The 17,871-nt window shown below is 47.8% G+C and overlaps 1 protein-coding gene across 8 annotated transcripts in view; it reads left to right on the top strand.

Annotated features, from left to right (window-relative positions):
* LOC137839640 (ephrin type-B receptor 1-B) overlaps positions 1 to 17,871 on the top strand; it is a 153,068-nt gene that overhangs the window by 90,860 nt on the left and 44,337 nt on the right. For all 8 annotated transcript variants that reach the window (XR_011085670.1, XM_068648722.1, XM_068648723.1 and 5 more), the window contains 2 exons: positions 5,206 to 5,361; positions 9,123 to 9,458. Coding sequence is in view for 7 of the 8 variants with exons in the window: in XM_068648722.1 (XP_068504823.1) it covers positions 5,206 to 5,361; positions 9,123 to 9,458 (492 nt within the window). In the remaining variant the exon portion in view is untranslated. The remainder of the gene's footprint in view (positions 1 to 5,205; positions 5,362 to 9,122; positions 9,459 to 17,871) is intronic.

The following is a 17,871-nucleotide window of genomic DNA, read 5'->3' as shown; positions in this document are numbered from 1 at the left end:
CTCCGCATGTCAAGACACACAAAGAGATCGAAATTACGTTTCTCACTATCCCAGGGTGACAAGACAGCGTTCACAACGCACATACAAGTAAACAACACAGGAAAAATAAAACAAGAAGATGAACAATAAGAGTGATAGCACGCTAGCCGCTTCCGATGCACAGCAGAGTCCGGAAAGATGACAGTCAACCAGGCCACTGTGAACACGAGCACACAGCAAGCACGCACTGTCCGGTTCGTGGATCCTATTAGGCGAACTCAACCCATCTTGTCGTCCCGCGTACGAACGTACGCCAGGATAATGGAAGGCACGGCTAGGCGAGCTGGGTTGGCCGCAAACCTGGCCCGACGTCTCCGCGCTGGCCCCTCTTCTCTTTTTGTTTACATTCACTGAAGCTAAATGCGTACAACTTGAAACGTCATGAGACGTCACTTCCGGCTGGCGGCTCGGTGCAGTCAAACTCGTCTGTGCAGCAAATTTAAATTATATTTTTCAGAGCAACAGCTTCCTTTTCGTTGTTTCGAGCGTCAATTTATATTTATAAGCCCATAAGCTAGTAACTAAAACTGATTTATACATATACCGGTGTCTCTAGCCCTTTAAGACCTACTACAGCTACTCTCAAAGCATTTAAATGTTTGTTCATATGAGCGAAGCAGAACGTGCGATACGCATGCTCCCTCCCTCCCTCCCATTTTTTGGGAATTGTACATACTACAACTTCGATTATTTTGCTATAGCCAGCAAACATTCGCCACTGAGTTGTGTCCCTGAATACCAAGGACGCTTTCAGAATCTCTTCTCTCTGTACGATATGCTCTGTGCCTTGCATTGCTAACCCCCGCAAATAAAATTGGCCTAATCCAGTGTGCCAGGGCCAGATAGTACCAACTCAACACTGGGTCGTGATGTGGCTGTGTACAGCTAAGAGATTATTTACTGCTCTTGATTGTTATCACGCTTGCGCTGCAGACACACGCGCGCACGTGCACACACACACACACACACACACACACACACACACACACACACACACACACACGTACTCGCACAACTCCTGAATGTACTTTTAGTCGAAGTCTGCTGGTCATGTCATTGCCTGCCACAGAACAGAACTCGCAGTGAGCAGCTGAATGTTCGTTGAATTCAGTCATTTACAGTCATTTTGGTCGTGGTTGTTCCAATGGGCGAATGAACGACCCCTATGTCAACATAAGAGATATGTATGTGTATCATCAAGGCTTTCCTCTTGTCTGCCCGTTTACTCTCATTAGCCGTCTTTTGCTTCTGATGTGTTGCCTCTTTTACGATGGCAGAAAAGCCAGAAATACACGTCGGCACAGTTTGAAGCCTAATTGGATGATACCATGACGTTCTCACGGGGTTTCTGCAGCTTTAGATACTGCCATATTACAAGTTGTAAGCTGGGAGGACCGAGTTGTGTTTGGGGAGGATTACTGGCACACAAAATGGCTTTGTTGCCGTTGCATGTCGGGGTGTGGACGAGGGGTTGTGACACTGCCAGGATGGATGGATGGATGGATGGATGGATGGATGGATGGATGGATGGATGGATGGATGGATGGATGGATGGATGGATGGATGGATGGATGGATGGATGGATGGATGGATGGATGGATGGATGGATGGATGGATGGATGGATGGATGGATGGATGGATGGATGGATGGATGGATGGATGGATGGATGGATGGATGGATGGATGGATGGATGGATGGATGGATGGATGGATGGATGGATGGATGGATGGATGGATGGATGGATGGATGGATGGATGGATGATCGGGGGAGTGGTCTGTGGTAGGAACCCCTCTGCAGAAAAGAAGGACTACTTTCAATCATCCTTTTATTCCTGATCAAATCACTCAGGCCTGCCTTATTTCTTTTGTAAGAGATCAGGAGGTGATGAGGGAGGCTGGAAGAGATGGACGCTGACCAGACTTGCCAAATGATGTCACCACCAAACCCTCAAAGTAGTGGTGGCTTGCCTGACAAGTTGGAAGCAGTCAGGCTGAAGTGTCCTTCAATGATCCCAATGATGAATGTGAGCAATTCATTGGACGTTTGTTGAGCCGCACCATTAAAAGGCACTTTGTAGCCTTGCTTTAAAAAGCCTGTGGGGATTTTGCAGGGTTTCTGACAAGGCTTTGTTTCAAACCTGGCTTTGACTCAAAGAAACATGGTGCCGTTCGATGACCTTGAAGTGAAAATGAACACCTGGGCTGGAGACGCATCTCATTACGTGGAGGGTGATAGGAAAATGAGCGGTGACAGATGAAGAGGAAGCCTGAATACCAATGGGGCTCTACCACCGCTTGTGTTAGGAATAGCTGCAGAGCACCCCCCCCCCCCCCCACCCCCCCCACCACCCCCCTCTTTGACGACCAAACTGCAAAAGAATGATTCTTCACCACATATGCACCCTCTTGTGCTTTGAGCTGTCTCGTCCAGTGACAAAGTTCCAAAAAGTCAAGTGGGGTCAACTGGGGTCTGAACCTAATCATGTGTTTGTGGGGCTCTATGCTGAAGACTATGATCCAGCCCATGTTGTAAATGCACGTTGGGAGTTCCCGTATTTTAAGCCACTTTAAAGGCCTAGAGACGTCCCTTTTTTTTTTTCCAATTAGAACGGAATTTGATAGTGTATAAAGAGAACACATTTGCCGCATTGGAAATTAAAAATGGACACCGATTATGAATGCTGTTATGTAGAACACGTAGCTATTGGCAAACCAATACATAATTGTCGTGTAGGAAAAGGGAAGGAACAAGCTGCCTTCTGGCATCTGGAGTCGATCTTGTGCAAATATCAGTGACAAATCACACCTGGTCAGGTCAGGTCAGGCCGGTGTTATCACGGTTAGGTTGTGGGGAGTGGCCAGCGTGGCTCCAAAACGAACAAACTTGTTTCTGCTTGTGTACAAACCCTCTTGATAGTGACAAGCGGGGTCAACCTACGTAACAAGGATGCAAAGGAGAGCCAAACCACAAGAAAGGAAAAGGTACAAGAGCAGAGAAAACAATACCTTACCGGTGGGACAGACCAAAATATGCCAGGGGCCGGGGGCAGCGGTGAACTAAGACAAAGGAAAGCAGGAGCGTGTTGGCGGATCTCTGTGGAGACCACTTGAAAGAGAGGAATGTTGTGTTTCTGGATGCAGCCAGTTCACTTGTGGCTTATTCAAGCACAGGGGAGACTAATTGCTTGTTGATCTCATGTTCTATCCTCATCCTGCCAACACAGCTGGTGAGTGACCGGTCCGTATGGGACAAGAACTCTTGGCCCTTTCTTTCTGCTCCAAATATTCACAAATCAGATGAAAATAATGTCGGAGCATTACCACTGTTGTGGGGTGTTTTTTTCAGAACCTCTATGGATTTGCTCTGTGAAGCAGATCAGTGATCAGCGCTGAAATGAATTCAAGCGTAGGATTCCATTCATGCGCATATTCTGGGAATGGGCCTCAGCTCCTTTGTTGGAATCTTGTTAGCGGTAAGAACGCCGCAAATGAAATCTGTCAAGTTTGAGCCAAAAAGTCGCGCCTATCCAAAAGGAGTCGACCACACTTTTTGCCTCATCCTCTCCATTCCAAAGATTGCATTTGATTGAGAAGATGCGAGTATTTCTGCTTGCAAAAATTTGCTTCAAGGTACTTTCACAAAGCCAGTTTTAAGAATTCCTCGGCCGATGTTGCTGTGTTCAGGAAGCGTTGCTAACGCCATAGCAAAGCCATGGTTACGGTCAAAGTTGTACCTGAACAAGTTCAGTGAAAGAAAGTTCATGAACTAACTGGTTCACATTTCGAGCAAACGTGAAGTGAACGTACGTGGTGTATTTCTGCCTTCCTTCTGTGAACGCTGAGAACGGTGTCTGCCTGTGAGCCACTTTGGAAGCTGAGAAGAATGCAACGTGTTTGTGCATTTAGAGCCTATTAAACAAACACAACAATGCATTTGTTTTCTTCCAATGTCACCAACATCTTTGATCTGCATTTGATTATCTGGATAGCTCTCAATGTTATTGCTACGGCAGCCAGCGCTTTCTTTCCCCACACGGCCGATGTCAGTCTCAAGCTCAATATTCTTGTATTAGGAGCTGTGTCACGCGAAATGTGTTTTAATTACGTTCATCGATGCACAAGCAAAAACTATGCTGGCTTTCCTGTGAGACGATGCACACGCTTAGTGGTGCTCCTGTTGGGCTGCAATCGCGGCAATGCAGTTTGTTTTGCTCCTTGTAAAGCCCAGCTTTAATCTGCCTCACAGCTCAGCGCAGGTTGTTTTCGAAGCCCTTTGCGCATGTCGGGGCCTCGTCGTTTTGGTTTGAGAAATGTTTTGTGACCGCAAGTCAGGCCGGTAGCTGGTACTAAAAGTTTGTCTGCCGTGATCAAGACCTCAGAGTTGCAAAGGAGGCTCAGTAAGATATTCATCATGATGTTTCTGCAAAGTCATTGAGTCCTCCATCATCAGCTCAGGAGGCAACATTTATTACAGTGGCTAAATCCTTGTGCGCAGCGCCCGTCTCCGCTTTGCATTCTTTCGGGATGTGACGGTAAACAAATGAGGTTATTGCCTCCATTCCAGCACTGGTATCATCCACAATAATCTTTGTCCTCCACGGTGGCCTTTTGGAATTAAGGGCTAATGCGTTCTTTAAATCCACCACAGCTGACTGACGGCGGAAAGTACGGTGGTCCCGCGGGAGGCCAGTCATCATCTAACAGTCATTGTGCAAACAAAGCAATGTCACTGCTGCGTGTCGATGCAAACCTGATTATGAGACAGTGACTACCTTACTTTGCTTTTTGGCTTTGTTTGTTGCCATTGACTTGATGGCTTGGAAATAGGAAGGTGTGAGAGTGATTGTCTCAACCTTCTTTTAGATTTGACTGCAATGTGTCTTTTTCAACTAGACAATACAAAAACCCTTACTTTGCTCACGGGCACCTAAATAGGATTTCTCACTATATAGTTGATCAAATAATTGTTGGTTTTAAACGAAATAGTGTTTTTTTTAATTAATATACATACATATAATGTTTTTTTTTTTTTTATTGAATTATTTTCTTTATTCCGAACGGCTATAACATCTTGTGTGTCAGAAAATGGGGCTTGTACAAAGTTGTACATACAAGTTGTTTTTCCTTCTTTCCTTTACCTTGACCCAGTCTTTCTCTTTTTCCAGCATGCCCGCCAGGTACTTTCAAGTCCACGCAGGGCCCTGGTTTGTGTCTTCAGTGCCCTCCCAACAGTCGCTCCACTGCTGAGGCCGCCACCATCTGTGTCTGTCGCAACGGTTACTATCGTGGTGATGCTGATCAGCCAGACCAACCCTGCACTAGTGAGTAGAATGACATGACATGACATGACATGACATGACATCAATGTTCTGACAAGTGTGCCAGCCGCAAGAGGGCAAATCCTTCAAAGTGCATCTATTTTAACATCGGTGTGACGTAACAACGGCAAATAAGTGCTCACCAGAAAGTGGAACATCCGAGTCGTTTTGATGCGATGTCAGCCTAATATATGAGTGTTATATCTTTTTTTTTTCTGGCCTTTTTTTTTTTCCAAATGAATGATCTCAGGGGAGTTGTACTTTTCGGATTCAATCGTAATGCTTTTCTGTCACAGACGTTTTGGCACTCACCAAAAGTTGCTCTTGCTTTAGTTATCGCTGTTGTTTCTTTTTCTGTCTATCAGCTGTCACACACACACACCCCACACCCCCTTCCAATCCTAATTACTCAGACAGATGCTGTGCAGCAACACTGTCTTTATCTGTTGGATATCCAATAAAGCCTCTCACAGCATCAAAGTTGACTTATTATGATTAAAAAAATCTGTATGCTGAGACATCCCGCTGGCCCACGTGCCGAGTACTATTCTAACCAAGCGCAAAAACGGTATTTACCTCTCTGCTGCTCCCTCTCACAGCAGGCTCATAGTCCAATGTTGCATTTTGGACTTTTTATGATCCAGTCGTGGCTAATGGGACATTTTGTAATTGCTATCTACCAGTGAATCTAATGGGCCTAAAAACATGTTTTGTTAATGGCTTAAAAGAAATGCCTTAAGGCTGTAGAGGAGCCCCACAGCAGCACAGCTGTCTGCTTGGCTCTAGCAAGCACTCCCCTATGAATTGACCCACACCTTTAGGCAGGCGATGGAGCTTCTCTCATCATGTCTGGCCTTCCTTGGCACGGCACGGCACGGCACAACACATCTCTGGTGAATTAGCGGTTGCTCCATCGAGCACGCCATCTGCCCGTACCTCCAGGGTCTCTGTCTTTCCAAGAGGTCCAAAGTGGAGTTTGTTGCACTTGAGTTTGTTTGGTTTTTAAAAGCAGCCAGCCTCACGCCTTTCTCCCCATCCCCATCCCTTCATTCCTTGAATTGTCTCTTATTATCCTCAAAGCGGTGCAGTGATTTAACTTGCTCGCTTAGGCACCTGAAGGGCGGTCTTGACAGGGCCACACAAATCACATCGACAGCTTTTGCCCCTGGGACCAAGCTCGTCTATTGGCTTGGCTGCCCGCAAACGTAGCCCGACTCTCCTGTTTGACTTCCGACCCCTGGTGTTGTGTTTCCAAAATGTTCCCAAGTTGAAGGAAAAATCCAAAACGGCTCCCTTGATCACTAAAAGAAAACACCACAGTTCATTAAGTTTGCGCAAAAGGATGTGCTCATATCCAATGCTTCTCTGACGACCGAGGAGATGCTTAGCTTGATGTTCTGGCTTCACTAGATCTCAGCAGGGCCAGGCAGCGAGATCACCCTTGTAAGAATCTCTCGTGCGCAGTCGAGCCTGAGAAGAGCGACCGGCAGCGTAGCCTACAGAAATCATGCCGCCTCTGTGGCAGCCGTGCTACAGAGGAGCCGCTCGGTCCCCGTGTGCTCCAGATCGCACTGATTAGCTCGCTGATGGATAGTCCAGCGCCTGGCTCTGTCAGCGGGGAGCCGCATGTCGTCGCCCCCTTGCTCCCCACTTCCCTCGGGCCAGTCCAAACGATCTCATCTCTTCACCGAGCCAATCTGCCATCTTCTGCTGACTCCAGCCCAGGCCTAAGTGAACAGTAGCGGCGGGAAACTATTGTGTCTCACAACACGCCCACTAACTTTGATGGCTGGCCCAGGCAGGTCAGGCGTAACCCTCATTCCCTACGCGTCCATTTGGAAAAGAGAACATGTGAGAGCGGTGTCATCGGTCAACATTTCCGTGGGCTTGCCCATTGAATGTTTCTTTTTCCTTGTTATGTGAGACGGAGGAGGTGTGACAAGCTGAGTGGTAAGTAAGGCAAGTCAGGCAGCGGAACAGGTGCTGATTGGCTCGCTCATAAGGGAGAATAGAAGCAGAAATGAAGCAGCGAGTTGCAAGGAAAGAAAAATACATGGGAGGATTGTGACAAGAAAGGCTAATGAACAAGTTACAGAATACTACCATCTCACTCCATTTCTAAATGAAGCAAGCGAGTTGCAAGGAAAGAAAAATACATGGAACGATTGTGACAAGAAAGGCTAATGAACAAGTTACTGAATACAACCATCTCACTCCATTTCATCCGTCTATCCATCCATCCATGTCACTCTATTTCATAAACACGCAATCCCAATGAGAATTGGCAATGTTTCCAAAATGCTTGCCTGTTTTGCTTTTTTGAACAGCAAATATAGTCAGTGTTTTATCTAAAAAAAAAAAAGTGACCTGGGTGGGTGCATCATCTAATTGCCCGGTTAGAGCACAAATAACATTTGCACTGGAATACGCCCACTCACTGCCCTTGAGCATATGAACTTGCATGTTGCACCAGTTCATGAAATGAGATAGCTCTTTTTGAACGCAGCATGCCTGGATACGATGATATCCTCCTTCCCTGAAATACTAAATGACCAAGTGTGTCTTTGAGCCGAAACACGGCACCGATGAAGACCAGCCGAGAGCTGTAAGGAACGTTTTCTACAAATGAAATCCTATGGCCAATTAAAAGTGGCTCGCTGTCCTAATGGTCTGCAAATCACTGGATAAGTAGCAGTCACGTCTGACTTCCAATGTCATTGCCGCCCGCACATGTGTAGCTAGCTCAGCTGGACAACGGGCTTAGGGGCCTGAAATGGGAGTTCGAGTTGATTTTTCACACAAACTCAGGCATGTGCATTCATGTCTGTCATGTGTTTTCCACATGGAAATTCTACAATTCCCTTCCAATTTTCAAATGAGCTTTTCCTGACTTGAATAAATGACGTCTCGGTCAGCTATATTTGTTGTAACTTCGTCTTTCCAAAGCCGTAAACTAAGAACAACGCAGTGTTCTACGTATGTCGTAGGACAGAAAAGAATGTTGTATTAGAGAAATGACTAGGTTTGATATTATCTGGCTTAATACATACGTTGCAAAGAAAGAAAGGGTCATTCCGCTTCGTTTCATCTACAAGTCAGACTTCAGAGGGATAGATACGTCCATTTCAACTCTCCAGGGAAGCCTTAGCAAACCAAAGCAGCTTTGGCACCCACCGTGTTGTTTTGTGAGCGTCCATGCGTGCGATGTGAGGCCCAAGATATCACTGAGCGTCTCCGGGGACTCGGGACCGATTCAGGCAGGCATGCCCGCAAAGAATCGACGCTGTCATTCCAACCCTTAAAAAACCCGACTCCATTTGGGTGACGGTGAACAGGGCCGGCCGGCTCGCCCGCCCGCCCCCTTTTCAAACAGCTGGATGTGAATGCGCCGCTCGAGCAAAGCGCTTTGTTTTATCGTTGTGTGATTTTTCTATGAATATAATTTTGGAGCTTTTCCTCCTGGGGAGCGAATGGGAGCGTGAATGGCTAAGAATACTCCATGCAACACTGCATTTTGCTAAATAACCAATGTTTGATAGACACAAACGTTTCGCTTTATGATCCCTCTGGGTGTGAGGGGAATAAATTAGCATTCCAATTGTGCTGAAGAAAGAGGAAGAAGAAAAAGTGTCCAACAGTACGGTAAATCGAGCCAATTACAAAAAATGGCACCAAATCGAATGTGTCCTCTGCAAGCAGTTCTTGTACATTTCACTTGTTCCCTATCAAAATCACGGGCCTTTGTTTTACACTTGTCTCTGAAGGTGTCCCATCCAGCCCGAGGAACGTCATATCCATCGTCAACGAGACCTCCGTGATCCTGGAGTGGCATTCTCCCAGAGAGACGGGCGGCCGGGGCGACGTGGTTTACAACATCTTGTGCAAAAAGTGCCAAGCCGACCGGCGCGCCTGCTCCCACTGTGACGACAATGTGGAATTCGTTCCTCGTCAGCTGGGCCTGACCGAGACCAGGGTGTCCATCAGCAACCTGCTGGCGCACACGTTGTACACTTTTGAGATTCAGGCGGTCAACGGCGTCAGCAATAAGAGTCCCTACCCGTCGCAGCACGTGTCCATAGACATCACCACCAACCAGGCTGGTAAGCCATGTCGTCATTGACTTGACTATAAGAAATATACTGCATGTCTTCGAGAAACATCCGTAGCTGTGTCCTTCCCTCCCTCGCAGGGTCCAAGTAAAAATGGTGAGAAATGTTTTGCATTTGAGGCTGGCTGGCTGGCTGGCTGGCTGGCTGGCCGGCTGGCTGGCCGGCCGGCTGGCTGGCTGTGGTGGGTGCCCAAAGGGTTTTACGTCGCTCAACTGTGAGCTTTCAAGCAAAATGGTAGCTGGTAACATACGAGAGAGAATATAATACGTGCCCAAATCAAAACAAAGGATTCGAAATTGGAAATTGTTTTCCATCATTCCTTCCTTTGTGCTTGATTTCCAGAGCCAGCCAATGACAGTGTGCATTTTTCTTAAGGCATTCAGTTTTTCTTGGTTTTTCAACCATGGTCACAACGTTTCTGGCTTTGAGACTCCATTCTTTCCAGGCTGACAATCGTCTTTGTTGTTTTCCTTTGGTCATGAGACTTGCTTGCAGTCCACTCAAAACCTGTCTGTGAATCTTCAACGTCCTTCCTTCCCATCATTGGGGAATTTTTGCCACTGTATTCCGCCAGGTGTCAAAATTAGTCTGGGACATTTAAGTATTTGAAGAAACCACTGACACTGTCAAGGACTGTATTTTTAGCAGGTTGCTGTGTTGAACCGAGCGAGCGCTTCATTCACAATTCTAGAACAGCTGACCAGGTTCACCTGTGGCCAATCATCTCATGTCAGCCACCCTGCTGGAGACATTAAGATAAATAGTTTCTGTTTTCAGGCAAGATTTTCAATGCTGCTCTTTGATCTACGACGGTGTCCGCCCGCTTGTACCTGTGGTGGAGCCTCGGCCGACCTTTTTTAATTGACCTTCGGGGGGCCTCTATTTCCGACCAATTTCTTTGCGCATCTGTCGAGAACGTCCTTTCCCGCTGGGGCCTTTTCATGCTTCTATTGGTCGTAAACATGAATTCGAAAAGACACAGATCTATAAGGCTTTCATGGTAATGTGGAGTTGCAGTCAAGCGAAAGATGAGTCATCGTTGACGTGTCAGGTGATGGAAATGCTTACGTTAATGCGTGTCAAGTTTCCTTGTAATTGTCACATTGTCCCGTTGTCACGCATTGTCACACGTCCATTAAAATTGTTCACGTCACCTTTCCATTAAGTAATCAAAGTAGTCAATCATTTTACCCTTTTTCCTGGCTGGCACGCATCAATCCGACTTGTTTCAGCAACTATATCTGCTCCACAGCTTGTTCGTAATGCAAAGTTGCTGACGCTTGATCTATATTGTTGCTTTAGGTCTTTGTGTAAAATTGAATCTGAATTCAAGAATGATTCAAATTGGAGGGAAGACAAGCAAACAGTGCAACGGTGGACGTGAAGGCAAGAAAAAGGAGAGAAACTTGGCCGTATTACCAAGGTGGTCAATAACACTTTGAGCGGCTAATATTAACCTTGACAGATAGAAGGAGACGAAGCAATAGCAACGTCTATTATCGAGTCCTGTCCAGGTAATGAAGTGTCGTCTGCCGTACGTGCGTCCTGCTCTTTGTGGCTTTTTGTTGCCAGGTAGGTGGTAATTGTATGGTTTCTGTTAGACAAAGGAAAGTTGACAATGCAGAATTGTTCTGGAAGACTATCATCATTTCAATGGGACATAAGAATCTGTCAGAATTTTTGGAACACTTGTTTCCTTGCCAGTACTGTCATGAGTACAAGCAGCGCAGTACAGAGGTTCATGTGTGTCTTGTTGTTCTGCAAAGTGGATGAACGGCACCTTTGCTGACTGCAGCCAAGTTGCGCATTCAATTTTGCTCAGAGGCCCGAGGACCGGATTAACCAGCAGTTCTGTACAATCGGGCGCTATTTTCTTCTTGTTGACTTACCAGTTTAAAGCTTTGACAGGATCATTTGCAAGATCTCTAGTCTGACTGCTCGAGGGAGTGAATTTCATTGTTGGCCCATTACCGAAGAGTCTTGACTTTTAATACCAAGGAAGGTCTCCTTGAAATCCATCTGTGCATTGCCATTGTCTGAAGTGTCGAGTTTTTACTCCTCAGGTGGAAAATGACTCGATTAAACTTCATCAGGTAGATCGTTCAGAACGATAAATCGACTGTGAAAGCTGGGTGAGCTTTTCTTCTCAGTCCTTTCTGTCCATGAGAAAATCATTGCAAAAGTAGAAAGTAAGGAACCCATCAAGTCAGTTCAAAGTGCGAGCACGCATGGGAAGAACAGGGAAGTTGGCAGGAGAGGAAAATAGGAATTAATCAGGAGAAGAGCGTTTAAGGGAAGTAGTAGTACTGCTGCGGAGGCTAATAAAATCGCCCTCCATTCCATTCTGTGTCTGGGAGGACGGTCTGATCAATAGTTTGATTTAGGACTTCATTCCACCGCCGGCCGGTGCGCTCCAAGAAAAACATGGCCGCGTGTGCCACACTTATAACGCCAGCTTTTTCCTTCCTTTTATGGCTGGGCTGGGCTCGCAGCCACCGCTTGTCAATAATGTGTCACACGGTTGATGCAGTCCTCTGCCGCCTCACTAATCCACCCGAGAGTCGCTCGACAAACACCAGACACGTTTGCAATCTTCTCACGTGCTGACTTCAGACTGTTTGCCATGTTAAACACGAGTTGGATGCTGCTGCTGTTGTTTTTTAGATGACTAGGGCCGACCGACAGTGAGCATTGGTTTTTGCTATGAGGAGCCTTTGGAACGCCCGCTGCTGGTCCTGGTTAAAACTTGATCACATCATTCTGACAGGAGTCGCTGCCTGGACCGCAGCCGAGCAACGCGTGGCAGGCAGACGGCGGGGCTCGGAATGTGTTTGTCGGGCAGATCCTGCGTCCGGGCTTTAAGACGCTCGCGCTGTCGCCGAGTTAATTGTCCGTTTTGCGGAGCATCATTAGCACTCACTTCACTGGTTCTTTTATCTCAAACAAATTATTTTAGGTTGCATTAGCTGACATGTTTCGGCTTGTACTTCCGCCTTCATCAGATTCTGAAGTGATTCACAAGTAAAACCAAAATGAACTTTGTACAACTATCATTGTTGCTCGCCTATCTCCACATGGCTGACACGGCGCCCACGCTGAACTAGATGTCTCATTGGGTCGAGCTACTTTTGTGAGACCCGGGTGACAGCGTCAGTATGGTCATCAGCGCCGCCCTGCTTTGAATGGTTCCCCGTAAAGTATGATTGACTGTAAAATGATGGAATGAATGATGTGGTTTCTTGGCTTTGCTTGACAATTATCCAAACGCTTTACTCCTTTTCATTTCATTCTCTCTGCTTCCCTCTGTCAGAGCCAGACGCCGAGAGGCTCCGACTTTGATTAATGGCGAGCCGAGCTCTGTATTAAAAGCCAGGGGCAGCAAGTTGGGCCAGATAAAAGTAGAGCAGGGTAACAATGGATGGGAGGGGGAGGCAGGCAGGCAGGCAGGCAGGCAGGCAGGCAGGCAGGCAGGCAGGCAGGCAGGCAGGCAGGCAGGCAGGCAGGCAGGGAGGGAGGGAGGGAGACGAGAGCAGGACACAGTCACCAATCATTGTCAGCATCACTGTCAGCGGACAGGACAGGACAGGACAGGACAGGACAGGACAGGACAGGACAGGACAGGACAGGACAGGACAGGGTGCGTCATTAGGCTGAAACTCTGAAACCTCGTCCAGACATATTGTTGTTGTTTTTTTCTTTTTATACGCAGGACAACATAGTTTACACCATGTTCCAAATCCGTTGAATTCAATGGAACAAATCCTTGTCAGGTGGAATTCTCGCATCCCCAACGTCACCACCTTTCAGGAAATCAGCGAACATCATTTTCCCAAACTCTTTCGAAAAGGTCTTTGAGACATGAGCGAAGCAATAAATACGTAAACCATCTGCTGACTAAGCAATATACGTAAAAGGCTTAACATGAATCTTTTTATACTCAATAATGATAGTCTACTGGTTATCAATTCACACTCCTTGAATTGTTTCCACACCACAAACGGAAATGTATTTGCTGGGATTTCATGTGACGGACGCATGATTGCGAGGTGGAAGACTCCCACATCAAATCCAGCGCAATAACGCAAATTCAAGAAGCTCATACTGTGAAATGCCTGCCTGCGTGCGTGCGTGCGCATCATTTCATTTTTCTTTCATGTAAAAACCACATACCACTGGGTGTATCACGTGAAAGTCCAATAAATGTATGTTTCTGGTCGTAACTGGACAAGATGTGGAAAACTTCAAGGGGAATCCAATCAGGCGATGAGAAGCCAGCCTGATTGGCGACCCATTCCATAGTTTCATGTTTGCACAAAATGCAAGGCTGCAAAAATGCTACTTTCCACCGCAGGGGTTTCATGTAGACTGCACCTCTGCTTGCTCTCACAAGAACAGCATGCGCCTGTGGTCAGTAATTGATCATGCGGCCCAGGGAGCCCTACCGACCGACCCTGCTCACTGAAGCGTGAAGCAGCCCGAGGCCTTCACGCTCTCTGCCGAGGGTGGCAGATGCCACGGAATCCCGACAGGATAAATAGAACCCAAATCAAATATTTGTTTACATTTCAGCATCGTTCTCAAGCCCTCCAGTTTAGAAAATGTTTACCCGCTGCCAAAGCCATAGAATAGGCCATTTCATTCAAATAGTTTGCTTTGAAAGCATCGATGCCAAATCAATCACAAGTTGATTTTTTTTCCCTCATCTCTTCAACACATTTCACTCCATGTTAGCCACTGAAATCAGATCTACTTGTGTGTGAAATGTGTTTTTTAATCAGATCGACGTGTGTCTGTGTGTGTGTGTGCGCGTGTGTGTGTGTGTGTGTGTGTGTGTGTGTGTGTGTGTGTGTGTGTGTGTGTGTGTGTGTGTGTGTGTGTGTGTGTGTGTGTGTGTGTGTGTGTGTGTGTGTTTACAAGTTGGTTTATTTGGATTTAGTATCACTCTTTCAATTGGCACATTAGTGTCAGGTCATATTTGCTCCGTTTAAAATGAAAACAAGTTCCATTTGTATTCACGTTTTGAAAATGGTCACATTCTGTGATATAGAAACGCAAAGACTTCCATCCTCTCTTGGTAAATCTGTGACATTTCGAAAGCCGACAATTGGGCCTAGATCACGTAGAAGCGCAACAAATAGACAAGTGGGGGTCCGGGTTATTGAACTTCACTTGTGTCAGCGGTGACGAGGCAGCGGTAGGTGGCTCTGTAAATGTCACACGTGTGAATGTCTGCTGAGAGATAAAAATGGAATGATTCATGCGAGGCTGGCGTATGGCACTCGCTCGGTCTTGGCTCCACAAACACTTCCCTTGGGTTGAAGATGACAAGTCTTTTTTTGGGCCAGTTCTTTATTGAAGTAACCTTAGCACTCACATTACAAATTAGACACACACCTTTTGAAAATGCACACAATCTGGATGATCGCTTTCCTGTCCAATAACACGAGGAGTGCACTGGTGAAAGAAGAGTTGACCAAAGTAAAGGACATTTTTGGAATGAACAGAAAATTGCAGACTACCTGGGTTAATTCCTGCCGAGGGAATTTACTGCGATTAAGCTGGTCGCGGTATACATCCCGCCTTCCAACATCGAAGGCGACAGGATCGTGGCGCTTGGTGAACTGTACCAGGCTGTCAGTGAACAACAGACAGCGCATCCTGACGGTTTCACCATCTTCGCTGGAGACTTTAATCATGCCAACCTGAAGTCTGTTTTCCCGAGGCTTCACCAGCATGTTACTTTTCCGACACGTGGAGACAGCTTCCTGGACCTAGTCTACTCTGTGCATAAGGGAGCTTTCAAGGCCACCCCCCTCCCCCACCTTGGGCTTTCTGACCATCTCACCGTTTTGCTTTTGCCCGCATAGACAATTGGTAAAGGCATCCAGGCCGGTTCGGAGGCGGGTTCAGGTGTGGCCTGAGGGTGCCTCCGATGCACTTCGTGACTGCTTCGACACCACTGAATGGGACTTGTTTAAGCAGGCGGCCACCTACAACGATCGGACGGACATAGAGGAGTATACTGACTCTGTGTCCTCTTACATCACAAAATGCATCGATGATGTGACTTGCTCAAAATCCGTCGTCACTCGCGCGAACTGGAAGCCGTGGCTGACAGGGGCTGTCCTCAGACTGCTGAGGGCCAGGGACAAGGCTTTCAGAACGGGGGATGAGGCTGGTTTGAGGACAGCGAGGGCCGACCTGTCCCGGGGCATCAAAGAAGCGAAAAAGGCGTTCTCGTGCAAGGTCTCCACCCACTTCAAGGACAGCAAGGACACACGTAGCCTTTGGCAGGGCATTCAGACCATCACGGACTACAAGCCCGCGCCGAGGAGCTGTGAGGGCGACGTCCGTCTGCTGAACGATCTTAACCGCTCCTTTGCTCGCTTCGACGCCCAGAACAGCACTTGCCCGCTGAAGACCACTCCCCCCCACACGAGCAGCCCCTGCGCCTCTCTGCCGACGGAGTGAGGAGGGCGCTTGCCGCTATTGACACCCGTAAGGCGGCGGGCCCTGACAACATCCCGGGTCGAGCGCTAAAGGACTGCGCTGGGGAGCTGTCGGGTGTCTTCACGGACATCTTTAACGATTCCCTGCAGCAGGCCATCGTCCCCTCGTGTTTCAAGGCTGCCACCATCGTTCCTGTGCCGAAGAAACCTGCACCGTCCTGCTTGAATGACTACCGCCTCGTGCCACTGACGCCCATCATCATGAAGTGCTTTGAGCGGCTTGTCATGGAGCACATCAAATCCGTTCTCCCCCTCACCATTGAACCTTTCCAGTTTGCGTATCGTGCCAAACGGTCCTCTGAGGATGCCATCTGCTCTGCCCTCCACTCGGCCCTCACCCACCTGGAGAGAAAGGACTCATATATGAGGTTGCTGTTTGTGGACTTCAGCTCTGCCTTCAACACCATTGTGCCGCAGCGACTCATCTGCAAACTCGACGAGCTGGGCCTCAGTACCTCCCTCTGCAACTGGCTACTGGACTTCCTCTGTCAGAGGCCTCAGGTGGTGCGTGTTGGCGACAAAATCTCCACCAGCATCACACTGAGCATGGGGGCCCCCCAGGGCTGCGTGCTCAGTCCACTGCTCTTCACCCTGCTGACGCATGACTGCACTGTGACCTACAGCGACAACCGCATAGTGAAGTTTGCTGATGACACGACTCTGGTGGGTCTCATCACGGGGGGCGACGAGACTCGGTACAGGTCGGAGGTTGACCTTCTGACCACGTGGTGCAGGGACAACAACCTCCTGCTGAACGTCAACAAGACCAAGGAAGTCGTTGTTGACTTCCGGAAGGGTCGAGCAAAACACCAGCCGCTGATCATCGACGGTGCTGTGGTGGAGAGGGTGAGCAGCACCAAGTTCCTGGGGATGCACATCAGTGAGGACCTCTCCTGGTCCGCAAACACCGCGTCACTGGCAAAGAAAGCTCAGCGCCGCCTGTACTTCCTGCGGAAACTCAGGCGTGCATGTGCTCCTCAGGCAGTCCTGTCTACATTCTACCGTGGCACTATTGAGAGCGTCCTCTCCAGTTGCATCGCTGTCTCGGGTGGTAGCTGCACTCACCAGAACTTGAAGGCCCTGCAGCGCATAGTGAATACGGCTGGTAAGATTATTGGTGTTTCGCTCCCCTCCCTGAAGGACATTTACACCTCCCATCTCACCCGCAAGGCAACCGCGATTGTGAGTGATGAGTGACCCAGCTCACTCTTTGTTTGACCTTCTGCCCTCTGGGAAGAGGTACAGGAGCCTGCGCTCCCGCACCACCAGACTCGCCAACAGCTTCATTCTCCAGACTGTTAGGACCCTGAACTCGCTACCCCCTTCTGCGTAGCGTGCGGCACTTTTGCGCTATTTTCTGGAATGTCTGCTGTACGCTCACTTGCTCCTTTTTGCTCCTTTTTGTTCCTCTTATTTATTTGTTGTGTTATTTATTCATTATTTATTCAACACGCTGTTTACTTGATTGTCTATTGTGTGCCATGTCTTGTCACCGTGGAATAGCGGGGAACGAAATTTCGGTTTCTTTGTGTGTCTTTGGGCATGTGAAGAAATTGACAATAAAGCTGACTTTGACTTTTTTAATTGAAGCAGTCTGTTGAAGCTGGGAATCCTCTTTGCAGCTTGACCACAAATACTGACAGTTAGCCGCTTCTGTCGTTGCTATTCTCATTAGTGATGTTATCACGAGTTAGTTCCTTGTCCCGTTTCCAGTACCTCACTTTTGCGGCTCCAATGAAATGTCTGGCACGCTGCCCCGAAAGCGTAATCCAACCTCTTACGCAGCGGCTGTGCGATTACCGGACAATTAAAGGAGACCGACTGCATCAGACGGTGTTTGCCATAAAGGTCTACAGTACTTCCTGATGATTATGACCATATTGCGTTAAATGACC

The sequence above is a fragment of the Syngnathus scovelli genome, chromosome 17, assembly GCF_024217435.2.
Source record: "Syngnathus scovelli strain Florida chromosome 17, RoL_Ssco_1.2, whole genome shotgun sequence".
Classification (NCBI taxonomy): Eukaryota; Metazoa; Chordata; class Actinopteri; order Syngnathiformes; family Syngnathidae; genus Syngnathus; species Syngnathus scovelli.
The sequence above is the reverse complement of the archived record's forward strand: the minus strand, read 5'-3'. Positions and strand labels throughout refer to the sequence as shown.